The sequence below is a fragment of the Bos indicus genome, chromosome 5 (assembly GCF_029378745.1).
Source record: "Bos indicus isolate NIAB-ARS_2022 breed Sahiwal x Tharparkar chromosome 5, NIAB-ARS_B.indTharparkar_mat_pri_1.0, whole genome shotgun sequence".
NCBI lineage: Eukaryota > Metazoa > Chordata > Mammalia > Artiodactyla > Bovidae > Bos > Bos indicus.
The window spans coordinates 45,061,002-45,088,700 of NC_091764.1; the positions used below are offsets into that span (position 1 = coordinate 45,061,002).

Below are 27,699 nucleotides of genomic sequence, written 5' to 3' on the forward strand. Positions count from 1 at the left end.
TTCTTAGGCACTCAGTACACCTTTTATTTGTAAATAAATAAATACATATGCTACATCAAAATATTGACAATCAAGACGGCATTAGTAACCCATGTGTATGTTGAATGAAATTATGCACAGCAGTTTGATCAGATCAGATCAGTCGCTCAGTCGTGTCCTACTCTTTTCGACCCCATGAATCGAAGCACGCCAGGCCTCCCTGTCCATCACCAACTCCCGGAGTTCACTCAGACTCACGTCCATCGAGTCAGTGATGCCATCCAGCCATCTCATCCTGTGTCGTCCCCTTCTCCTCCTGCCCCCAATCCCTCCCAGCATCAGAGTCTTTTCCAATGAGTCAACTCTTCGCATGAGGTGGCCAAAGTACTGGAGTTTCAGCTTTAGCATCAGTCCTTCCAAAGAACACCCAGGACTGGTTGGATGTCCTTGCAGTCCAAGGGACTCTCAAGAGTCCTCTCCAACACCACAGTTCAAAAGCATCAATTCTTCAGCGTTCAGCCTTCTTCACAGTCCAACTCTCACATCCATACATGACCATGCAGCAGTTTGAATGTTTTGTAAATAGCAATAATTATTGAGTTACATTCTAAATGTACAGCTGTCCTTCAGTATCCATAAGGGATTGGTTCTAAGATGCCCCCTGATCCCTGGGATACCAAAATCTGAAGATGCTCAAGTCCCTTATATAAAATTCTATGGTTTTGCACATAAACTATGCAAAGGTTCTCCTTCTCCCATATACTTTTAAATCTCTAGATTACTTATAACACTAACTATATCACAAATGCTATGTAGTTGAGAGTGTACAACAAATTCAAGTTTTCTTTTTGAAACTTTCTGGTATCTTTTTCCTATTTCCAAACCAAGTTAAAATACATGGAAGTGGAACTCACAGCTACGGAGACTATAGTCCTAGCTTAAGAATTATAAACCCCAAATTAAGCTTTACTCTATCTGAGGAACACTCTTTGGCTAAAGTACTGATCCATTCAGCCATTACCTACCTATCTATATACATGGGTAAGTTGTCTATGTGTGTTGGGCGGTGCGGAGGGGGAGGGTATTTTTAAAGTTTAATACCATGTTCTGTAACTGGCACACAAACTTGCTGTACAAAATTACCCCAGTTCTATCCTAAATTCACAGTTCAGTTGGTTTTATTATCCTCACTTGAGTATGTACAACTGTCATATATAGGAGAAAAATACTGGGACCTTGTAAATCAAAGTTACTTTCACTATTCTGTTGAAGATTTAATATAAATCAAGATGTTAATCTACACAGTTTGAGAGTTATTTTAGAATTTTATGTTCTGATTCTGTTATTCTTAATGTATAATTTTTGGAATATTTAGAGGTTATAACATTTTTGGCTAGTATAAAAACAAACAAGTCTTCTGTTTAGTCTATCCCTGACAATATCGAAGAGACTGGAGAATGAGAAATGGGTAAGTGCTACTCATGTAGCACCAATATTTCTTTTATCTAGAAAGAGCACAGTAAGCCCCCTACATACACATAAGTTCTAAGAGCACATTTGTTAAGTCCAATATGTTCCTTAGTTCAACTGAGTCAGCCTAGGTACCCAACTAACACAACTGGATACACAGTGCTATACTCTAATAGGTTTATAACTTTTCACACAAATACATGAAAAACACAAAAAAATAAAATATTTTTTATCTTACACAGCAGTACCTTAAAAAAATACAGCAATCCACTATACTGGTACAATTCAGCTGGTACACAGGGATTGGCACCAAGTGAATAGGCAAGAAGAGTTACTGACTGGAGGGAGAAGGGGTGGGAGACGTTGGGGCTGAAGGACGGTCAGCTACAGGAGACAGAGGAAGCTGCGATTGCATTCATGCCTCACGCTGACGGCACAGGTTCTGGTTCCTTACTAGATTCAATTCTGTCTACCCTCTTGGAAAAACGATCCAGGGATGTCTGGGTGGTAGCTGTTTTTTCTCATCACAAAATAACATGGTAACACTGGACTGCATTCTGAATGGCTGCTGCGACCTTGTTTCGTGTACTGTTCTACATTTAGCTCCTGTGTCTCAAAAACGAACGGCACCTCCTCAAAGAAAAGCCCCATGCCATTTCCTGTGTTGGGAACCATTGTGGTCCGTCAGCTACTTTTTTCCTCTCGTCAGTCCACTCTCTCAACTGTTTTCACTTTCATGTCCACTGTTACCACTTGGTGCTTTTTTTTTTCTTGGCTATATGAAACTTTTAGTATTTTATTTTTATAGTTTTACAGTATTGGCAAAAAATAATGACCATTATAAATAAGTATAAAATGGAAGCTGATGAAAAAATAACCCCAAGTCTTCCTTGACTCCCACCCTCCCACCAAAAAATTAGGTAATATATAGCAAATACCCTTTTCAGACATTATCTTGAAGCATATATTCACCTTGTAGTGGTGGATGGTTTAGTTGCTAAGTCGTGTCTGACTCTTGCAACCCCACAGACTATAGCCTGCCAGGCTCTTCTGTCCATGGGGTTTTCCCTTCAACAACCGTATGACCCCTGCTTTTACACTTGCTTCTGGACATCCTGAGCTTGAAATAAAAAATACTGTACTACTGTACTCTGCACAGTAGTGTACAGTATACAAAAGCACCGGCTGCAGAGGATGCATGCATGTGACAATGTATAAAAGACACGAGAACTTTAGTGGCTGAGCATGGAAATGCTTGTTTCACTCTTTCAAAGTTCGCAACTTAAAGGTTGCAACTCTTCACAGCTAGGCGGCTTACTGTATTTTAAGCATCTCCAAAAGACTATAGAAACGAAGGATTGGAAGGTTTAAGAGTATCTAAAATTTAAATATTACATCTTTCACAGGAACTTTTTTTTTTACATGAAAGGTACTAAATCCAATCTAAATTACACTGAAAGCCAAATATAAAATAGCAACAGAATAGGCATTTTCCTAAAAGGAATAATCACTATTGGGAGAAATCTACATGTAAGGTATTATCTTGCTTTGATACACCTAAAAAAATAAAAATAAATTTCATGTCTAAATTTTTAGGCTTATAATTCTGTTTTTACAGGTAGTTCAACTAGGGGAAATAAGTTAGTACAATCATTTGAATTGGTTGCCTACATACTGGACAGGGCTTATTCCTTTTTTTTAACTTCTTTGCACATGTGAAGCATGCCATAAGATGTCCTGTTTTGCCATGGACGATGCAACCATTTTTAGGTCGACCCTGGCAAATCACACAAGGTTCAATGGCATTAAGAGGAAAACTAGACTCCATACTTTCTTCTTTGTCTTGTGTTTCTTCTCTCTCAAACTCTTTGACATCTTCTTGGCTACTATAAATGATGCTATTAGAAGTCGATGGCTGAGAATAGTCCTCACTTTCTTGAGACAGAGAGGCTTGTGTGATTTTATCATCATTTTCTTCAACACATGATTCTCTGGAATCACTGACCGTAGATTTCTTACAGTCAGGGACATCAAAGCCCTCGTCTTCTTGCATCGAGTCTCCTAGTTTGGCTTTCTCAGACATATTCCCTTTATCTTTTCCTTTATCTTCAGGAAGCCAATTTTCACGAAGGGCCCAACATCTGTTGCAGTGAGGTGGAAGGGGAGGATTCATTTCATTGCATGAAGTACACTTCCAATAGTCCTTCAAGTAAACAAGAGAGTTAGCTTCTATAACCCTTCAATAACCAATCCAGCAATGCTAGCAACTTGTTCACTATGTCTAAGGCAAAATGTTTTATCATACAACTCAAATTTCAGCATTTCATGTTTTATATAAAACAATGTATTTTCTCAAACATGATCTGGTAAATACCTATTTTTTCCAGCCAAACTACACTGAAAAATTCTAAAATGAAAAATGTATTCACCATGACCTTAACATGTACCTATAAAGTTACAGATACGGTTGGTTCGTTCAGTGTGTGTGTGCTCAGTCGTGTCCGACTCTGCAACCCCATGGACTATTGCCCATCAGGCTCCTCTGTCCATGGGATTTTCAAGGCAAGAATACTGGAGTGGGTTGCCATTTCCTCTTCCAGGGGATATTCCTGACCCAGGGATCAATCTCACATCTCTTGCACTGGCAGGAGCCACCTGGGAAGCCCTAAGAAATGGATATACAGTTTGTGTGTGCTCAGTCGTGTCCAACTCACTGTGACACCATGGACTGTATGTAGCCCACCAGACTCCTCTGGCCATGGAGTTTTCCAGGCAAGAATACTGGAGCAAGTTGCCATTTCCTACTCCAGGGGATCTTACCAATCCAGGGATTGAACCCACATCTCTTGCGTCTCCTGCACTGGCAGGCAGATTCTTTACCACTGCACCACCTCCTTTGGTTTAATCCAAGTGCTATGCTATGGGATCTTCTCTGTAGAGGCCTGTACCCACTCTACTCCTTAAAAGCTCAGATCTGATACCTTGCCCAGAGTTCACCAAATCAATCTAGACAAAACTATTATCCAGTTTGCCATTGACTAAATCTCTTTTAGAAGTTCTATAAAACCAGGGTTCAAATGGGTATTCCCTAATTTCACCCACAAAGGAAATGCTAAACGTTCTCGGCAATCACCACCAGCTAAACTCTGCCATCCTTGTCACTAGCCAAAATGCAACCTCCCACACTGGTTCTTTCAGGTTGTAAAAGCAGGGCTCTACTAAATGATAAAACCAAAGACAGAAGTCTTGTAATGTGGGAGGAAGGAAACGGCAACCCACTCCAGTATTCTTGCCTAGGAAATCCCATGGACAGAGGAGCCTGGCAGGTGTGGTCGCAAAGAGTCAGACATGACTGAGCACACACACTCAGTGGAGGAAAGTGCTTCAAGAGTTCAAATAAATTGTAAGACCTATGTCTAAAATATTTAATTCAACGTCAATTAGTTATTTGAATTATTTTCTAATGTAGTATAGTATTTTCCTATACTATAGTTTTACAATTTCTCTTTTGCTTTAACTGGATAATAATTGTTTCTATCTCAGAAAAGAGAAAAATGTGATTTCCTACCTAAATAAAAGGCAATATTAAAAACAAAAATTAAACAATATTTAATTTAAAAAATACACATTCAATACCTCAAGAACTCTGAGGCATAATGTAAATGTTTAAGTCCAAATTTAATAGAAAATCCTATATTTTCTAATACAAATTAATATGAAAATATTTATATTTGGTAAGACTGGCAAAATGTTGGTAAATATTAGAACTGAATGATAAGTACAAAGGAGATACACTGTACTATTCTCTATGCTATATATACTCAAAATCTTCCATAATAGAGTTCTTTAAAAGTTCAAATTCCAGCACAAAAAAAACCTAAAAAGAGTAGCCGCAGATTCCAACCCAATAAAAGAACAAAAATACTTATTAAAGTCATTAAAACTTCACAATTTTAACTTTATAAAAATTATCTCATGTCAAGAAGTAGGAGACTAGATATATTTTTTTAATCTTGATCTCAATGCTATTTTTTTGATTCCTTGAAAAAAATAAATGTATACTTACAGCTAAGGAAATTTCAGGATCTTCTTCAAATGAATCTGTATCACTCTCGCCTGCCTGATACACAGTAACTCGATACACCTAAAACAAACAAAACATTAGCATCCATTCATCACCTTTCTTCTTCAAACAGTAAGACCTGTCAGTGTTAAGTCCTAAACAAACAATATGTACTACAGTCGTCCCTATGTATCTGTGGGGAGACTGGTTCCAGGACCCCCTGAGGATACCTAAATCTGCAGATACCTAAGTCCCTTGTGTTAAGACTGCACAGTATTTGCATACAACCTATGTACATACTTCTCTATATTTCAATCATTTCTAGATTGTTTATAATACTTAATACAATGTAAATATTATGTAATAAGTTGTAAATGCAACACGAATGCTATGTAAACAGCTGATGGCTCACAGCAAATTCAAGTTTGGCATTTTGAAACTTTCTGGACATCTTTTTTTTAACTTGAGTATTTCCAAGCTGCACTGAGTTGCATCTGCAGATGTGGAGCCCGTGGTCCACTGTGCTATATGTGAGGGATCTGAGGCCAAGGTCACGGAATGAGTGACTAAAAGGGAGAGAAATAGAGGACAACAAAATCCTCACCCACGACCGCAGAAAGTCAACACAGAGGATGTTTAAAACGAATCAAGTAAAAGGTTCAATACGAGCAGTTTTGTTTTATAAATATGCAGGTATTAAATAATAGTGAGATAGCTAGAAATGTCCAAGCTGGTCACTTCTAGGAAACAGATCTGGTGGTACTATGTGACTTTAATTGCATGCTTTATTTTTATAAAAAGTAAATTAACAGTGAAAAGAGGAGAACTGGATTAATTTTAAAATGAGCAGACTATTATAATACTCATTAAGGCCTACTGACTTCTTGCCACTGTGTTTTTAAAAATATAAATAAGACAACAAGGAATTACAAAGCCTCAAGTCCACAAACCAATATTCTAGTTTGAATAAATTAAGAGCCAAAAATTGTGATATGAAATCTGATAACATTATTTCAACCTCAGTTAATGAATATGGAATGTATATAAGAATTTTAGAATATAATCAGAGAAAAGAAAAAAACTACCTCATCATCTTCATCCGAGAGTTCTTGTCCTTCTTCGCTGAGGCTATAATCTTCTGAATCAAGAGACTCAACTTCAAATTCTACACTGAATTGATCTGAAACTGAATCCTGATCCAACCAATCACCTGAATGTTCACTTACACCAGCATCCAGATCCTAAAATCAGGGGCAAAAAAAGATGACTTAATGGACATTACTTGTAACAGCTTCTTAACTCACCCTGTGCACCTAATTTCCCCTCAGTCCCATTCTACACATGGACACTAGGTTAAGCTTCTGAGTTATGACTATATAAATATTTTCTCTGTTCAAAACTCCATTTAAGAAAAAGGCCAAATTCCCTTGGCATTCAAGGTACATACAGTAACATCCATATTAACATTTTCATATTTTCTCCAACTAAACACCCTGCTTCCCCTTCACTAAATATGAAAAATTAGCCAGATCCAGATTGTTTTCTAAACCAAACTTCAACTTCCACACACACAATTCCTCCCTAACTGGAGTAACTTGAGTTTTCAAATCCTGCTCATTCTTTTTTGCCAAAGGCTTTGTCAATGCCATAACTAAAAAAACACTCCCACCTTTAATATCTGTCTACTCATACTATTTTCACACACAATATACAAAACATAATTTTGCATGCATATTTATCTGAATTACACATACTTTAAGAGTTAAGACAATATCTAATCATCTTTATATCTTGATGCTAGTAGTTATAACACATACAATTATGATTTATACTTAATGAACTTTGAGAATTTCTTTGGAAGAGCTTTCATATATAATTTTTTAAATTTATTTTAAAAATTTTGTATCTGCTCATGTGATTCCTATTTTAAAACTCTGATTAACAGTATAAGAAACTAAGACCTTCAGTCCTGTAATATTTGCCATCAGTGGCTAAGGGTAAGAACATACATAAAGCAGAAGGCTAAAAACAGAAAAAGTACTTTGGTCTAGTAGTCAGGATACATACAATCTTATTTTAGACTTGCCACTAAGTGCCTTTAAGCTTAGACAAATTCAGTTTGTAAAGGCCACAATGATTTCATCCATGAACCATGAGTTTGGATTAAATGATCACTAATATTTAATCATTTATAAAAACAAGGTATATTATTTTATAACCACTAAGGTCAAAAGACTACAATATTTTTAAATCATGATGTTAGGAAAATAGTAGAAATAACATTCAAATCGCAGTTCTAATTCCTAAAAAAAAGGGGGGGGGGGCTCTATTAACAATCACACTAAAATCATAAGTCAAATCAGAATACAGTAACTATCCATCCTTTCACAGAAAAAGTTGGCCCATGCTGACCTAGGGGTTCTCTGAAGAGAGCAAAATTTAAAGTAGTTTTCAAAAGTTTCACCTGATGTTCAAAAAAGAAAAACCTAGAAAATTTTAAACACTGTGTATTTAGAAAGCATCAGACAGCCTTGATCTGAAAAAATATTAAAATCTGTTTTTCTGAATTTCGATTATGACAATTATTAGTTATGTGATCTAAAGTTATTTGAAGCCCCCAAATCTTAGTTTCCCATCTATAAATGGAGTTTGAGGCTACTGAGGTGACAAAATGTGGTAATTGCCTAGTATAGAGCCTAGAATGAGATGAGCTAAAATGAAGAAGGAAAGAAAAAAAAAAAATCAACCCAACCAAAAGCTTTCACAACTCGGGACTTCACCTGAAAAACAAAAGAATTTTATTTTAATAAAGAGGATTTTTAGAAAAGAACATAGAATAGGACTAAAAACAACAAAAAAAATACCCTCTACACTGCTTTGGTTACAAGGCAGTATTTCAGGTAGAATGAACAAAAACTTTTAAAATCACTTAGCTAGAATTCTGAAACAACTTTAACAAAGACTGTAAGTTTAAATGGGGCATAGTTATTGTATTAAAACCATTTGTAAGGAATCAGATCAGATCAGTTGCTCCGTTGTGTCTGACTCTTTGCGACCCCATGAATCGCAGCATGCCAGGCCTCCCTGTCCATCACCAACTCCCGGAGTTCACTCAGACTCACATCCATCAAGTCAGTGATGCCATCCAGCCATCTCATCCTCTGTCGTCCCCTTCTCCTCTTGCCCCCAATCCCTCCCAGCATCAGAGTCTTTTCCAATGAGTCAACTCTTTGCATGAGGTGGCCAAAGTACTGGAGATTCAGCTTTAGCATCAGTCCTTCCAAAGAAATTCCAGGGTTGATCTCCTTCAGAATGGACTGGTTGGATCTCCTTGCAGTCCAAGGGACTCTCAAGAGTCTTCTCCAACACCACACTTCAAAAGCATCAATTCTTCCGTGCTCAGCCATCTTCACAGTCCAACTCTCACATCCATACATGACCACTGGAAAAACCATAGCCTTGACTAGACGAACCTTTGTTGGCAAAGTAATGTCTCTGCTTTTGAATATGCTATCTAGGTTGGTCATAACTTTCCTTCCAAGGAGTAAGCAGCTTTTAATTTCATTGCTGCAGTCACCATCTGCAGTGATTTTGGAGCCCAGAAAAATAAAGTCTGACACTGTTTCCACTGTTTCTCCATCTATTTCCCATGAAGTGACAGGACCGGATGCCATGATCTTCGTGTTCTGAATGTTGAGCTTTAAGCCAACTTTTTCACTCTCCACTTTCACTTTCATCAAGAGGCTTTTTAGTTCCTCTTCACTTTCTGCCATAAGGGTGGTATCATCTGCATATCTGAGGTTATTGATATTTCTCCCGGCAATCTTGATTCCAGCTTGTGTTTCTTCCAGTCCAGCGTTTCTCATGATGTACTCTGCATATAAGTTAAATAAACAGGGTGACAATATACAGCCTTGACGTACTCCTTTTCCCATTTGGAACCAGTCTGTTGTTCCATGTCCAGTTCTAACTGTTGCTTCCTGACCTGCATATAGGTTTCTCAAGAGGCAGGTCAGGTAGGTGGTCTGGTATTCCCATCTCTTTCAGAATTTTCCACAGTTTATTGTGATCCACACAGTCAAAGGCTTTGGCATAGTCAATAAAGCAGAAATAGATGTTTTTCTGGAACTCTCTTGCTTTTTCCATGATCCAGCGGATGTTGGCAATTTGGTCTCTGGTTCCTCTGCCTTTTCTAAAACCAGCTTGAACATCAGGAAGTTCACAGTGCACATATTGCTGAAGCCTGGCTTGGAGAATTTTGAGCATTACTTTACTAGCCTGTGAGATGAGTGCAATTGTGGGGTAGTTTGCGCATTCTTTGGCATTGCCTTTTAAAACTATCCAAACATGAAGTTTGTGACACATCAGTTTAATTTAAGTGAGTAAAGTCGCTCAGTCGTGTCAGACTTTGCGACCCCATGGACTGTAGCCTACCAGGTTCCTCGGTCCATGGGTTTTTCCAGGCATGAATACTGGAGTGGGCTGCCATTTCCTTCTCCAGGGAATCTTCCCGACTCAGGGATTGAACCCGGTCTTCTGCGTTGTAGGCAGACGCTTTATCATCTGAGCTACCAGGGTGGATTCAATTTTTAAATCACACATTATTTGTTCTTGAGAGCAAATATTTTTCCCCTCACAGCATTTATTGACTATTTAAATTATTTGTTTGATTGCTGATGATCTATCTCCCAATGAGGCTAAGGATCATATCTACCTTGACTACTACTGTATCATTACTGCCAAAAGGAACCTGGCACAGAAAAGGCACAAATATCTACTGAATGAAGAACTTGCTCTTGGAGGAGAGCTCAACATGCCATCTAGTGGCCTACACAAGTAACAGCTCTATTAAATGTTACATCTAGAGGGTGCATCTCTATCAATAAAATCCCTGCTTTAGAAGAAAAAAATGCAAAGACAATAAAGTAACAAGAATACATAAAAAGAACATAGTTACTATCATAATTGGTTCATTCCTTTACATATTCTAGAAAACTATAAAACAATCACTAATATACAGAATGGCCATGAGACATTGCCATATCACAAATAAAGATTCCAATTTTAAAGACAAATGTTTAATGACAAGAAAATATTCCATTTGCTAAGTGTTCTTGTTGGCAAAAACTTCTTTACAAACCTCCCTTCAGTGGTATCTTAAAAACATTAATGCTAGCTAATACTTTGGAATTATTCTATTAGTAATCAAAAAGCACTGATATTTTCCCATCATCCATGCAATAATATACAAATATTTCATGGCCTTAGTAAATACTTTCCCTGATGTCTAGACCTATATATGGAAAATGTGAAGATCAGATTACAGCTGAGAGCTGTAATAAGGTATTTTTACTATAAATATTCAAGACAAAATTGTTTAGAATTCTAAGATTATCTTTGGTGCAGTGGCTCACAAAGATTCTCCAATATGTAGGGTGACATTAGTAACTAAACACTGGTACGAATTTTACCAACACACTCCAGTGCGACTCCATTATCTTCCACCCTTTTCGCCAAACCTGGGTTAGGAGTAGGGAAGATCTATCAGTTCAGTTCAGTCACTCAGTCGTGTCCAACTCTTTGCAACCCCATGAACCGCAGCACGCTAGGCCTCCCTGTCCATCACCAACTCCCGGAGTCCACCCAAACCCATGTCCATCATGCCATCCAACCATCTCATCCTCTGTCGTCCCCTTCTCCTACTGCCCTCAATCTTTCCCAGCATCAGGGTCTTTTCTAATGAGTCAGCTCTTCACATCAGGTGGCCAAAGTATTGGAGTTTCAGCCTTAACACCAGTCCTTCCAATGAACACCCAGGACTGATCTTTAGGATGGACTGGTTGGATCTCCTTGCAGTCCAAGGGACTCTGGAGAGTCTTCTCCAACACCACACTTCAAAAGCATCAATTCTTCAGCACTCAGCTTTCTTTATAGTCCAACTCTCACATCTATACATGACCACAGGAAAAACCATAACCTTGACTAGACAGACCTTTGTTGGCAAAGTAATGTCTCTGCTTTTCAATATGTTGTCTAGGTTGGTCATAGCTTTCCTTCCAAGGAGTAAGCATCTTTTAATTTCATGGCTGCAATCACCTTCTGCAGTGATTTTGGAGCCCCAAAAAATGAAGTCTGACACTGTTTCCATTGTCTCCCCATCTATCTGCCATGAAGTGATGGGACTGGATGCCATGATATTAGTTTTCTGAATGTTGAGCTTTAAGCCAACTTTTTCACTCTCTTTCACTTTCATCAAGAGGCTCTTTAGTTCTTCTTCACTTTCTGCCATAAGGGTGGTGTCATCTGCATATCTGAGGTTACTGATATTTCTCCCAGCAATCTTGATTCCAGCTTGTACTTCCTCCAGCCCAGCGTTTCTCATGATGTACTCTACATATAAGTTACATAAGCAGGGTGACAATACACAGTCTTGACGTACTTCTTTTCCTATTTGGAACCAGTCTGTTGTTCCATGTCCAGTTCTAACTGTTGCTTCCTGACCTGCATATAGGTTTCTCAAGAGGCAGGTCAGGTGGGTGGTCTGGTATTCCCATCTCTTTCAGAATTTTCCACAGTTTATTGTGATCCACACAGTCAAAGGTTTTGGCATAGTCATTAAAGCAGAAATAGATGAAGGTGCCCAATATGCTACTGGAGATTAGTGGAGAAATAACTCCAGAAGGAATGAAGGGATGGAGCTAAAGCAAAAACAACACCCAGTTGTGAATGGGACTGGTGATAGAAGCAAGACTCGACGCTGTAAAGAGCAATATTGCATAGGAAGATCCATAGTTTCATTTGAAAGAAAAAAAATTTACCAAGTGTATAGCAGCAATCATACATCATACACGTATATTCTGTCTGAATGCCTATTAGGAATGCCAGAACTAGACTTTAGAGGATTACCGGATTTGATGGAGTTCCTGTCGATTCACTGCTACTGCTTCTTTCACAACATATCTCCCTTATTACACACAGAGCAAGGCTTTCATCAAAGGAAAGGGAAATATTATCAGATTTGTGGCGCTTTCTCTGTCGTTCACCAGGTAATTCATCTGAATTTTCTTCTGAATATGTAAAGAAAAACAATTAAATTGCTATACTGTAATTTATTTAAAAATTGAGCTGTCTTAAGTTACATCTGTACTAAAACTGTTTCAATGAAATTAAACAGAAAAATAATGAATGCTTCAAAAGTCAACACTTTTACTGATCTGTCCAACTGATGGCAGAACATTACATTTTTAAAAAACTTTTAAAGCTTGTTTCAGGACTTCCCTGGTGGCTCAGACCGTTAAGCGTCTGTCTACAATGTGGGAGACCCGGGTTCGATCCCTGGGTTGGGAAGATCCCCTGGAGAAGGAAATGGCAATCCACTCCAGTACTATTGCCTGGAAAATCCCATGGACAGAGGAGCCTGGTAGGCTACAGTCCATGGGGTCGCAGAGTTCGACACGACTGAGAGACTTCACTTTCACTTCACTTCAGAACTTTATCCAGTCACAATTAATTTAATCCATCTAGAGTTTTTACTAACAAGTCAGGATTTTTCTGTCAAACTTTAAAAGATTTCAAAATTATTTAATTTACTTAGAAGGTATTCTTAATGTTTGGTTTCCTTAGTACTCAGTATTTTTAACAGGAATCATAATTAGCAAAATTGGTCCATTTATTATTTATTTGGCCATGTGGCTTATTTATTTATTGGGCCAGGTGGCACGCACAACCTTAGTTCCTTGACTAGGAATCAAACCTGTACTCCCCACAATGGAAGCTCATAGTTTTACTCATTGGACCACCAAGAAAGTTCCTGATCCATTTTATTTTAAATAAGAAATTATCTCTAACTTAAACTCAGAATGTTACCAAATCTGTCAGGAATATAAATGAGAGTCCTACCTCATATCAGACATAAAAATAAATTCCAAGTGGATTAAAAAACCAAACACAAAGAACAAAACCATCCAACTATTTTTATATAAGAATGGGAAGGGTGGGAAAGTATAATGTAACACTACAAAGCCCTGAAGAAAAAGATTATCAAGATTAGGTTATGTTAATTAAAACTTAATAACAATATAAAATACAATAAATAAAAGTGAAAAGGCATTGTCAAACTAAAAAAGAACTGCAATATATATTAGAAAATGGTTAATATCCATTTACACAAAGTCCTCCTGCCAATCAAGTAAAAGACAAGATTTTTAAAAAGTCAAAGGACAGTTCAATTCATAAAATACAAATGACTAATAAATATGAAAAAATGACTTATCTTCTAGTGATCAAAGAAATGCAAACAGAAATGAGATACCATTTTCCACCCATGAGAATGACAAAAACCAAAATGAGAAAGAGTGTCAAGAGACTTGGGAGAAAGGACTTTTTATACACTACTGGTAAAAATCCAAAACAATGTAACATTTTATAGGCAGTTTTTCGATCATAGATAAATACCTACACAATCATTTATAAACATATGTGCAAGGGTGCTCACTGCAGCCTTACATGTTAAGTACCCAAAAGGGTTATGAGATTTAATAAAACATAATCCTAATCTGTATGCCTGAAACAGGTACAACTCACACCTCTGCTCATTCCATTTCCCTCTCTTGACCTTCCTGGTCAGAAGTAATCTTTTCTTCCTCTGAATTCCCAAAACACATTTATATCCTTTAAGATCAAAGTTTCTGATATAAGTTCTTAATCATGTTTATACTATTAGAAAAGGTGACCTTGACTGAAAGATGTGGACTACAAGGGTAAAACCATGCTGTTGATGAATATTTTTTCAAAGTCCAGAATATTTTTTTAACTCTATTAAAAAATAACCTTTGGGGCTTTTTCTGATTATCAAAGTATTATATTACTTATTATAGAAGTCTCTTAAGAAATAGAAATTTAAAAGTAAATCATCTATAACTACTGAGATAACTACTATTAACACTTTAGTAATTTTCCAGCTGTCATTTAAAAAATTTATATCTTCTTAAACATACCTTTATCACACTGTACGTATAATTTGGGACTGTTTTCTAATTTTTTTTTGGCTGCACTGCATGGCTTGCAGAATCTCAGTTTCCCAACCAGTGATCCAACCCAGGCCCTAGCAATGAAAGCATCAACTCCTCACCACTAAAAAAAAACTGCAGAACCACTAAAAAATGACCGCCAGGAGCTGTTTTCTCTTAAATATTTTTTTACATTATTTTTAATGCCTCAGAATATGGTGTCCATAATGTATGTTCATCATAACTGAACTATTTAGTCCACAAATCTGAGCACTGGCTTCTGTCTGGCACAGTGCTAGGCAGTGGGTGTAAAAGTGAAGTCAGCCATCATCCTTACCACCAGAGGAGGTTTACATTCAAACATCAAGGCAACCAAAACAAGCTATAATGAGTGGTATGAAGGAAAAAAGCAGGGTACCAAGGAAAAGAGTAACAAAAAGGGATCTACTTTTCTGGGTGGTTAGAGGCAGCCTCTCTGAGAAAGTAATAATTAAGCAAAAATTGAAAAACGACGAGTTGGTCTTGCAAGGCTGAAACAGAAGAAAAAGAATTTTGACTTGTTTGAGAACCAAACAATCAATGTAGCTGAAACACACTGAAGGTGGGGAAAAAGGCCAAAAACCAAGATAAAAATAGATCAGGCCTTGCAAACCAATGTAAAAGTGTGGGTTTTATTTGAAGGTTAATAGCTTCAAAATAGCTAAAGGGGATCTGGCATACCACAATCCAGTTTACCTTTTATGATCCCTTTTGGTACTATGGTAAAGGACAGAAGCAGCAGTAACTAGAAACAGAAAATGAGAAGCTGCTGCAGTGGTCCAGGTAAGAGATGACAATGGCCTGGACTAGAGTGATGACATTCTCTGGCATTGTGTATGTTTTCAACTATGCATAATGCTTTAATTAACATCTTTATATATAATCTTTGAATTTCTGACTATATCCTTAGGAGAGATTCCTAGAAGTGGAGTCAACCATGATAATTTTAAGGACCCCAAGCCTTTTTATAATTCACAAAGGTCAACCAATTTATACTGACTGATGCACCACCAGTGTATTAGTGTCAACACGTACATTAGCAAGAATTTAAAAAAAATTATCTTTGCTAATTTGAAAGACCAGAAAAGACATCTTTTTTGCATTTTTTTGTTGTCTATAAAGCTAAATCACTAAAATCTACCCCTCCTCATATTTATTAGTCATTTGTATTTACTATGAAATTTGCAATTCGGATTTTTAATACTTTTCTTATTGATTTTTTGAAACTTTTAATACAGCAGAAATAGTAACAGTCGAATTTTAAAAGTAAATCAATTTCAGTATGTTGTAATTTTTAATTTATCTTTTAAACTCATTTAGTATTCATTTTGGCATAATGTACAGATGTAATTTGATTTTCACCCCACCCCACCCCCGGCCCCAAATAACTAACCATTTGTTCTAGTCCTATGTATTTAGTAAGAAGACATCCTCTGCACTTTCTGCCCTTCGCCCTCATGTACAAAACTCTACCCTGAGTTTATCTATATTACTTCACTGATCTGCTAAATTCCTTTTTTTCACTTGAAATATACAGTTTTAGTTATTATGACTTTCACTGGGTAACAGCCTCCTCCCTCTACTCTTTTCTCTGTTAAAAATGCTCTTAGCTATTTTGTTTACCTCATCTTCATTTCTAAGATGTTATTTTCTGTTTTTAAACTCATTGCTATGTTTTATTTATTAGAAATAACAAATACTTTAACTGTAAAGGTGACTAAGAATGATGACTAAAACAGAGTTTAAATTCTTGTCCTCTATTATGTTGACTAGCAGAGAGCCAACTATAAAATATAGGACACAGGAAACTGTGCCTGCTGTAGTCAACCAGAAACATGTTGCTAAGAAAACAATTTTTAAGCCAACTAAATCATATAAAAATAAGAACCTCAGAAATTCATTCACATAAACCACAAAAAGCACAATTTAAGTCTAAACATACTAGTATCAGTAAAAAATGAAAAATGAAAAGCAGTTTGAAAGTGCCAATTAAATATTCATATATACCTGTCTCACTAACTGCTCTCCTTCTAGATGAGGTAGATGGTCTAGAAACCATATCTGAAGATGAAGGTTTCTCTTCCTGTAGCTCTTGCACAAGGTCCTAAGCATTCAAGGGAGAAACAAACAAAAAAAACCCACAAACTTATAACATCAGGAAGCTAAAAATACATTGTTTTAAACAACCTTCCCCAATTTTCAAAAAAAGTATCATAGTAGAATGAGTTCGTATCAATATTACCTTTTGATTACTCCCACCTTCAGGGTGACACCTGTTTTCACTCACAGATGTGCCTGAATCTGATGGTTCTGCTAGAAAATAAAAACAAAGAATCACAAACTAAGAAAGGAAGGGCTACTCAATAGATGCTATCTAGGACAAACTCCTTACACAGTTTAACTTTCAACCAACATTGAACCTGTAGTCTCCCAAGTGCCATGCTGTGCTGGATACTAGAGATGTAAATAGATAATTCATTTTAATATAGAAGATACATAAGAATCATCATAAAGTACAATAAACACACTAAAAGAAGTAAATTAATGGAGAAGATGGGAGTATGGAGTAATGATTATTTGGCAGAGTAAGGCAAGGTCTGAGTAACAAAGAATCAGGAAAGGTTTCATAGTTGAATATGTGGAAATACAACTGGGAAAGGCTATTTCAGACTGAGAGCCCTGTGTGAAAAAAGCATCCAGACGTGAACTACCTGTGTTTGCTGTAGAACTACAGGTAGTTCATTACTATGGGAATGTAAGCAGGATCATCAAGGATCCGGCATGTCTTGCTAAACAGCACAAAGATAAACAAGCAGTATGCATGCCACCAACTGCAAATCACTGCATCCTTCTCAGCTAATATTTCACATTCCTCCCTAAGGCACGGCTGCAGCCACTCACCATTAAAAAGGTTTAATCTAAGAAATAAAATTGATCTGCTAGTTCACACCAAGTACTTTGGCCAGCGAGTATTAAGGAATCCCTAAATGGTCACTTTAAGCAGGAGTGACAACTCACTCTGCCAAAAGAGAAGAGAACGGGGCAGTGAAACCAGTGTTAGCAACTGCAATTACACACATGAAAAGCATTAAAGCCTAAACTAAAACATGGAAAAAAGGCCAATTCCAGAGAAATTAAAAAAGGTAAAAACCAACAGATACCTGGTGTCTAATACATAAGACAAGGGAGAAAGGAGTCAAGAAGGATTCCAAGATTCTATCTTGGGTAGATAAATGGGTGGCGTATCATTCACCAAGAAAGAAACTTCAGATGAAAAACAGATTTGAATGGGAAAATAATGAACTGAAGTGGGTAACTTTCAGGTAGGCAGGTTTAGTTTGTATGTTGATGTATAGACCTGTCACAGCGCAAGTCAAAATTTCAGATATGGAAATATATACAATCACCAAAGATCATAATCAAATACCCTTTATTACTCCCTTGGAAACATTTCACCTTAACAATGAAGCCAGGTCTGAGTATTAACATTTTAAAATGATATGCATTATCATTAAAAAGTTTCTCTTTTGTATTATAGGTAAAGGTATTATATTGATTTTAAGTTGTCCATATGAATAGGTTATATTTTTAGTGTAAGAGATGTTATAAAACAGACATAATAAAAGGGAAGTGCCAAGTATAATAAGGTTGAGAACCATATTATAAAGGAGTTCTGAAGTTAATTAAGTAAACTAAAACCTGAAACAAAACTCAGAATCTAAATAACATAGGTAATCTACAGGTTACCACCTCATTAATACAATTTTCCTAGCAATCAACAAAGGTTTATTTAAATGAATTGAATACATCAGGGACAATAATTCAGAAAACTGAAAATACTACAACAGATACTATAGTTGTTTATTTGCCTTCATTTGATTTCAAAAAGTGCTCTGTAAAACAAAATCTCAAGTTACCAGCCTAATAATTACTTCTGTTCTAGGATAAGATGATGATGCCCTTTTCTGGGTCTTAAATCCTAACTCTGGAAGAATAGGTATTCAATTCAACACATTTACTAAAAGACCTTATTACCAAACACTGTTTTATGTGATGCAGATTGCAAACCTGAATAGGACATAAATGTATAAGCAAGTAAGGGTAACAAAGTAATATAACAATAAAATCTAATACGGAATAATAAGAGCTCAAAGGGGTGGTCAGTTCATTCTGGAAAGTAAACAAGCTTCTGAGAACAGTTCTTAATTACAGACCAAAAATAGACTTAGAAGTCTGTGGTATATTGGAGCCAGCTCCTACCAGCATTCCCAAGCCAAATGTACATTTCTTCCTAATCCCATGTTTGTAGTTGAAAATGGTCAAGGTCAGAGTATTTATATTATGAAAATCAGTAACCACACCTGTATATGTTTAGGTTTATCTTTATGGAATAAGAACCTAGCACTTTCATCAGATTATCAAAGGGTTATATAATCCAAAGACAACCAGTTAAGAACTACATCTAAAGGAAAGGAAGTAAAATGGCACTCACCTGGAAAAACTGGTAAACAAAGCTTTGTCTACTATAAAAAACACACAAGCAAAGGGCCCTTCCATTCAAATGGTCCTACCTAGGTAGCTGGATTACTTCCCAAAGTTTTTGAATACATGTTTCAAGGTTAGATCATGTCTACCATGCAGAATCTTTTGAAATTATCTACCTTTCAAACAAATTCTAACCTGACATCCCAAGGTTTAAATTTATGTAATAGGATATAGTGCAAATGTGCATAAGGAACTTAGCATTATGTTATTTGTGTTCATATGTATTTCTTCCTATTAAATTTATCATACCCTTACTATAATTAAATATACAATTAGAGCAACTTTTAAAGAGAATCACAATTATAACATGTCTGCACATCCATAAAATGTCTTTAAGGTATTTTTACAGTATACGGTTTATGGCATTCAAAATTAACTTACCTTGCTGACTGACTACTACCAAATTTCTGTAGATCATTGTATATATTTTCCTTGTAGAGAAAAAGAGAGATGTACATTTTAAAATAAAAATATATTAAACTGGGCTGAACAGGACTTTTAAATATATATTAGTATAAACTATCAATTACAACCCAAATTTTAAATTATTACATTCAAGTACTGATAAACTCCTAGACACTAAAAAGCACCAAAATAATTAGTTGCACAATGATTTACATACAGCCATTTTTAATAATCACTAAGGTCTCCCTAGCTCAAAGATTTCCCATCTCCATTTCCTAAAACATGCATGGTTTAGACTTTGGCAAAAGTCCACAAACACTGGTATGAACACATGAGGCACATTAACATTCTTATTTTCAAACAGAAATTATCTAGCTCTGGGCATAGAAGTAGACTTAAAAAGGTAGTAGGTTATGTAAAACCCAATACATAGGAACTTGATTTATAGTTTTGACTTTCATCAACCTTGGATCAATCATCTAATGGATTTTCTTTCTTGATCTGAAAATTGAAAGATGAAATAGTATGCAGTCATTTAATACAGACTGACTACTAGTCACTGTTCTAGAAATTGGGGAAAACAAAGAAGGAAATAAAAACAAATCTCTGCCCTCCTGGAACATAAGGAAACAATTCACTTATGCCAGTACTCAATGAAGTCATGGTATTCTTTTTTTAAATAAATTAAAAATTTTAGAGAACATTTATTGGTCACAAGACATTTCTAATTCTCAAGGTTAAGGGGAAAGTGCCAATCCCAGCTAATTGTTTTCATCCTTGAGACTAATAATATAGCTCCTTAAACTCACAAAAACCAATATTCGTATTCATATCTCATTCCCAAGTCAATAGTTTCGCCAGTGTTTAACCTTAACACATTAGACTTCAAGTCAAAAATAATTTTAAATCTGTACTTTCAGTATCAGAAATTACAGCTCCAAACATTATCAAAATTTAATACATAGTGCAAAATTATCAAGTTATTTATTTTATAAAATTAAAGCTTATATTCCAAGGCCAAGTATAAAATAAAGTAGTAAACATAAATGGTTTGTCAATGGAAAGATGCTTATGTTAGTTTAATAGCAAGATGAAATCAAATAAAGTATATTCACCAATAGTTAAAACACATCTGTGTATACTATCAAAATGATGAGTAAAAATACCTTTTGGTGACAAACCGTAGTCACTTCTTCCCTGTCCTTAGCTTTCGCTCTTAATGTACAATAATGAATATATATTTTTAAGTGAAATTGTTTTAAAGTTATAAATATCCCAATTCAATTATCTTTTTAGCTATAATATTATTGAGCCTTAAATACCAGAAGCTAGTTAAATGTTTCAGGTGAAAAGTATTCATCTCATTAATTAAGACACTGCGAAGAGACAAACTGTCCTAAACCAAATGAAAGGAATTCCAAATGTAAAGAAAGAATGACTGAAAAAAGGGTCTTCAATTCCCAGTAGAACAATTCTAGAAATGTTACCTGGGTTAAATGCAGCTGATTAAGTGTCACAATGGTATATGACAAAGAAAAAGATCTCCAAAGTAACTAGAGCTCAAATTTAAGCCTTTAACCACAAGATAATATAAAGATTGTCTTTGGAAATGATTACAATAATTTTTTTTAATATGCAGTACCTTGTAGCTAATAAATGCTTTCCATGTGCCAAACACTATTTTTTTTTTACACACTGCTTCCTTATAACCTCTAGGATATTTATATTATTCCTACTTCATATTCAGGGGAAACTTAAGGCTTAACCCAATTTACCTAGTTTCACTGCTAGTAAATGACTGAGCTAGGTCTTAAACCCAAGCCTATAAGATTCCAGAACTCAGGTTCTCAAACAATATGCTGTAATACTGAGAAATTAAACTTCAGTTATCTTTTATACATATTATAACAATTTTCTCTGACAAAATGGTGTGAAGATGGAGGTGAACTGAAATGTTTGCCCAGTTGGCATTCTACAGACTAAAGACTTACCTGTGTTCCTTCACAGAGAAGCTTGGGACTCCAAACAAATCCCCTAGAAGATCATTTGAACAATACACAATATGTTGTTGTTTTTCATCATATAATCGTTTAGTCATGATATACTGGCCAAGATAAAATATAACCTGAAATAGAAATATGATTTCTGAGCATTAAAGAAAATTAAATATTAGTTTCAAATATACTCAATAACATCTCATTTATCTGAAGAGGGTTAAACAACCAACAACCACATCTAAATAACAACCATCCTATATTCTTTAAAAAAAGAAAAGAGCTGATCTTTTATGTTCTCCTTTTAATTTGACAGAAGTAGAAACACTGCTTCTGATTTACTTAAACTTTAAAATGTGTCTTTGGCCAGGGGTGGGGGAGGGCAGACTTCACCTTTGCCCAGATATCTAGGTATTACTTATTAGGAAGAAAGTGAAAGGCAGCAAAATGCAAAACCAATGATAACAATAAAAAGCTGCAGAATCAAAAAAACATCAATTAAAATATAGCAGTGACCTGGAGTCATTTACTAAATAGTTCCGGATACCATATAACTCAATAACCTGAGGTCATCACAGATGAGGAAGACAAGATAATGATCAATTAATTACATCTATGTAACAGCTGGGGAGAACTCAATGCATGAAATAAGCCCTCAAAGATACCAACATAATGCATACAGTAAGTAACCAAAATAATGACCCTGAATCATACATATATGGTTAATATTTTACAGTTTACAATGTACTTTTACGAGTACTTTCTCTTTCTTCTGATATTTCATAAATCATATGAGAAGTAAAAAAACTGACCAGGTCTTCTGACTCTTAGTCCAGTGTTTCTTTCTTTCTACTACTCCAATACCAGCTTTCATTACTCTCCCACATACCACAAAACAAAGATTCTACAACTGGAAACTGTGTCAGACAACATATACATCACTCTACACGGTCTAACATAAGCATTTTAAGTCTTGATCAGTTTTCTCCTTATTTCTATCTGCTACAAGTCATATTTTTTTGTTTCCTTAACTGATTATATAATAATATAAGGTCAGACCCAAGTTAACATTCCTAAAATCATCATTTACCTTGATACTTCCCTGCAAACACCATCTATAGACTTAACTGGCTAAGCAGGTTTCAAACTTAAAGGAATAGCTGAATGTGACTGTGGATCAGAAATGGTAGACAGTGAGAAAGGAAGAAGGAAGACAACCTAGACTCCTTCCACAAAACATCCTGTAAGAAAATTTCTGGTGTGGCTAAAAATGGAAAGGATCTGAAATTTCTTCTTGCCCACTATCCTGATGTAGATAAAGTACTTAAGTATTTTAAAGTAATCTGAGCCCCATAAACTGTGAGAGATGGGGAAGAGGCACATTTCATTCACATCAAATTTTGCCCAAGACAGCCCAATCTCTCAGTGAAAAGCATGCTTTTGTACACAAATTCAAAGCTAGAGAACAACACATTGAAATGTATCCATTAAATAGAATGTATGTTCACGAATCAGCTCACCTCTATCCCAGAAAGATCAGTATACTGTACTCATGTATCTCTAGTGCAGAAGTTCTTAACCTGGGATCCATGGATGCCCAAATCCTTGGATAGAATTCAGGGGGTCCATTAATTTGGGTGGAAAAAAAACTGTCTATCTTTATTCTCACTACCTTTTAACTGAAATTTAGCTTTTCCTTCAATTATGAATACAGGCAACAAATCACAAAGTATTAACAATAACTGTGATTTTGTCACCAATAAAAAAAAAATCACAAGCATTTCTCATATCATACTATGCTTGATGTAAACATCTCAAAATACCAATTATACTTACAACTTTCAAATTAATTTATTAGATCTGTTGCTGAATTAAAGTGGTCATAAAAAAGCATGTATCACAAACTTGTTTACCATTTTGTTAACTATATTTTAATGTAATTTTTCCACTGTAATCCTATATATTTTATTTCATCCATTTAAAAACATGATTCTGAGACAGAATTACCAGTCTGAAAAGTCTTTACAACAGTGCATCAAGTGGGTTAACAGCACAAAAAGGCAATAAACTCCTATAGAGCTTCCCTTTGTCTGAGGTTCCCAGCTGAGAAATGAAATTCGAGTATAAACTGAATTTTCAACTTCAAATTATAGTCCAAATGAGCACAATACTTAATACCACTGCCTACTGAAAATCCCTCTATATGGCCAATTTCTCACCATGGCTATATGTAACTAGGAAGACTTTTTTTTTTTAAACTTAGTTCAACATACCTCTTTCATAGTATAAGTGTCCTTCTGTGCACCAACAGACTTCAACAACTTCAAAAGCAATGGCTTTGGTCTAACCTATAAAGAACAAAGAGTTGCTATTATACTTTTAAACCATTCCAGAACCAAAAGCCCTGCAGGAAACTCATCCATAATGCATTTCAATAAGGGTAGCAAACACAATGTCTCGCAACCTCACAAGGTTAGACCCAAAAAAGTCAGTCATAATGTCTTCACTAAATATAACAGACTATGTAAACTGAATACCGCAGACTGTGTTTGGGGAAAAAATACTGAGACGGAATTATTATGCAAGTAATCAGAGGAACTGAAGTATTATCAGCTGTGATCAACATTCATGCCAAGGCAGTGAAACTTACTCTTTTTCCTCCAGCAATTTCTATCATCTGCTTACTACCTTACAAGCTCAACTGTAAACTGAATACCCAAATGAGCTTACTGTAAGCTAAATGACAAAATCTGAGAGAAAAAAATAAATGTAATTTACAATGAGTCCCTTTACCAATCTCTTCTTTCTGCAGATTAGGTTCGTGAAGGTTAAGGAACTTTAACCAAGCTGACAAGGATAATTAAGAGCAGATCTGAATACTGCAACTCACAACCCTCAATGGCAAGCCAGCATTTTCCTCCTACTATAGTATCACGCTGACTTTTAGCTGGCTACGTTCCACATATCTACTTGACAAGCATTTTTTGAGCTTCTGCCATGAACCAGACAGTGCTGGTTATTGCACAAACACAAAAATGACAAATACAAAGAACAACGTGTATTGAAAGAGCCAGCCAACTAGATCAAGGGGTCATTTTTTTTCTTTAAAGAGCCCAATAGTAAACATTCTAAAGCTTTTCTCACCAGACAGTATGACTCAGAAGCATAAATAATATGCAACCAATGCATGTGGATGCATTTCAATAATACTATTCACAAAATTAGGCAGCAGACCAAATTTGGCTCATAGCCTGTAGTTTACTGCCTCTGATCTAGAGGCTCTGCAAGTTGTATTGACAAAATAACTGGCAAGGGGGCAGGGATGTAACGTGTTTATGTTCTTTCTCCCTATCTGTTGCTATATTAAAATCTTCAAAATCTTTACAGCTACACAACCACCCCTACAGGCTGGTGCTTCTGCACCTCCCTTCAGTATACTCCAGTCCTATCTAACTTTGAAATCTGACAGCAACCCAGTTTGGGATCTAATTATCAAAACTAGTTTAAGAAAATTGCCTGTTTCCTGCTCATCAACAGAACATTATTTAATAACTGAAAAATTTTAAACACACAATAAATGTAGTATTGAATCATTTATTGTTCTCATCATGTGTTTTTCCCCCATGTGCTTACATTATGAGCTTTATTTTCAAGTTATTGAAAGAATCAATTCTCCCAGAGAACATATTTTTCTAAAATTTTGTTGTGTTAACTTCAAACTATATAAAACAATGCAAAAGGAAAAATCTGCAATGAAAAGCCATAAGCTTTTTATTAAGACTTAAAAGACACACATTAATAAGAAAATTATTATAAAAAATACCATTCTTTAATCTTACATAAATAAAATTCTAGGCGAGAAAAGAAAAGGCACTAGAAGAAAATACAGCAATGTATTTGCATCATCTTGGGAGGGGAGAGTTCCTCCAAGGCATGATATGAAATTCAAATGCCAGCAGAAATCAAATTTTACTTAAAGACCACATAAGCAAAGTTATTTGTAATATTTATAAATGATAAAAATCAAATACACTTAAAACAAAGAACAGCTACAAATTATTAAGAAAAACCAATAAGCCTAAAAGAAAAGTATACAGATTAAGACCAAGCAAACCCCAAGACACAGATTCAACAAATGACAAGATGCCCAACCTCACCAAAGATTAGGGAAATACAGATTTAAACAATACAATTTCTTTGTCAAAACAATGGCAAAATAATAAAGTGATAATACTCAGTTTTGGCAGAGAGAGGTAACACTTGTGTTAAGATATATAAACAAAGTGCTATTTGTAATACTCAAAAACTAAAAACAATGTAAAAAAGTCTATCACTGAAGGCATAAATTTTTAAAACGGTATACAAACACTGTGGGTTACCACGCAGCTGTTAAAGAAGAATTCTATGTATTTTATTTATTGACACAGATGTTATTTGCCCAATATATACACATAAAATCCTATTTTAGCAAAATAAACCAAACAACAGAACTAAAACTCACATGTACACATATATATGTGGATATGTACATACAAAAAGATCTAAAAAGTAAGCGTGATCAAAAGACCGGAATTTTCAGTTTTTACTTTATACTCTTCTATAATGTCTAAAATCTTTACAACAATCATGAATGATTTTTGTGACTTTCAGAAACCATTTAAAAGTTAAATACTAACAGGTCAAAATCGAAAAATCAGTCACATAAACCATAACTTCACCGTCCATACTTATGATAATGAAACTGACTTTTAAATTCAGTTTGGTAAAAAGCTAAGAAAATATCACATAAACCATAACTTCACCATCCATACTTAAGATAATGAAACTGACTTTTAAATTCAGTTTGGTAAAAAGCTAAGAAAATAAATAATGATGCTTACAATTAACTTCTGCTCCACAGTTATAGCTGAGTGGCAGAATTTAAGCTATGGAGTACAATTTCAAGTAAAAGAGCCAGGCTATAATTAGGATCTATGGAATTTAGCAGATCGCCTCATAAAATAACTTATTGTTAAAGTTACGCTGGGGACAAAAATACCAACCAGGGTCTCTTGTTCCGAAGCTGGAATCTGTGAGGTGCTTACAGCACCATCAGTAGACACAGACATGTTGGTATTGCACATTTGCCTAAGAGTAGGAAAAAAAAACACACGATAAAAACTTGAAATAATGAAATACCTGTTTTTAAAAAAGACAAAAATCATATAGAAATGAGACAAATAATGCCTTTACTAAAAGTAAAGCCGTTAGCAAGTGGGTCCTTACCTGGATCAGCATAAAGTAAGTGCTATATACGTAGGTGACTACAGGTTCTCTCTCCCAAACAGCCAGCGAATACAGCTGGGAAAAGGCATGTTTAAATAGCCCCAGCTGGAGACAAGTCAGGGCTTAGCTCCTTCTACTGCAGACTCGGAACGTGTCCGAACTTGACCAGCCCATTAGGAAAAGCTGAGTCAACCTGCCCACAGAACCAGCCCAATCTTGTCCAGACTCAACGCCTGGGTAATAGAAGCTACCGAACAGGCACCTGTCATTACTACGACTCCGGGTCAAGAACCTGCCCGCAGCTCGGCAGCTGCCCCCGCGCACACGACCTTTACCCCGGACGCCCGCGGAGCCCCCTCCCAAACCCCCCGCCCGCTCGGAGCGCGGCCCTAAGACCCCGCCCTCCTCCCGGGCGGCGACAATCTCGCCTCCTACGAACAAAATCTCCACAAACCCACGTGCCCCGCGCCCCCCACCACGAAAACCTAAAGGCTGCGCGAGGGGCCGAGAGCGAGCCGGGAGACACAAGTCACAGAGCAAACCCCGAACTGCCCACGCGCTTCCACGCCGATACCTGATGCTCACTAACTGGGGTTTTCCGCGACTGGAGTCGGAGTTGGGGGGGGGGGTCCCCCGAGGCTCCCCAGTTTCCGTCACCGGGCGCGCGGAAGCCCGACGCCCCAGGCCTCGGCGACCATTCCACTCGCAGGGCCCTGGCCGACGGGGCGCTCGAACGCAGTAGATCCGGAGAAAAAAAGAGGCTCCTGGCGGTGAAAACGGCAGGACCTCGGTCAGAGGGGTGAGGGCTACCCCTCAGACTAGGCTTCTTGCTCCATTTTCCTTTCAGTCACACCGGGCCGCAAAGGCCCCTAAACCTGCCGAGCTGGCCGAGGTGCGCCGGATGCGCGCCCCCTGCCGTCCGAGGGCACCG

The 27,699-nt window shown here is 36.4% G+C and overlaps 1 protein-coding gene across 5 annotated transcripts; it reads right to left on the reverse strand.

Annotated features, from left to right (window-relative positions):
* Positions 1-27,477, reverse strand: MDM2 (MDM2 proto-oncogene). 5 transcript variants are annotated; one of them, XM_019960844.2, is made up of 11 exons: positions 27,343-27,477; positions 26,546-26,630; positions 23,777-23,851; positions 21,501-21,634; positions 19,486-19,535; positions 16,802-16,869; positions 16,567-16,663; positions 12,419-12,579; positions 6,598-6,753; positions 5,516-5,593; positions 1-3,652 (listed from the first exon to the last, which is right to left on the reverse strand). In XM_019960844.2, exons 2-11 carry the CDS (start codon positions 26,624-26,626, stop codon positions 3,077-3,079), a joined length of 1,476 nt encoding a protein of 491 aa, XP_019816403.2. In that variant the 5' UTR covers positions 26,627-26,630; positions 27,343-27,477; the 3' UTR covers positions 1-3,076. The 5 variants fall into 5 exon arrangements, with proteins under 5 accessions (XP_019816403.2, XP_019816404.2, XP_019816402.2 ...); XM_019960845.2 differs by having other exon boundaries at positions 16,802-16,872; XM_019960843.2 differs by lacking the exon at positions 27,343-27,477 and adding an exon at positions 26,769-27,028 and having other exon boundaries at positions 16,802-16,872.
* Positions 27,478-27,699: the final 222 nt, after the last annotated feature.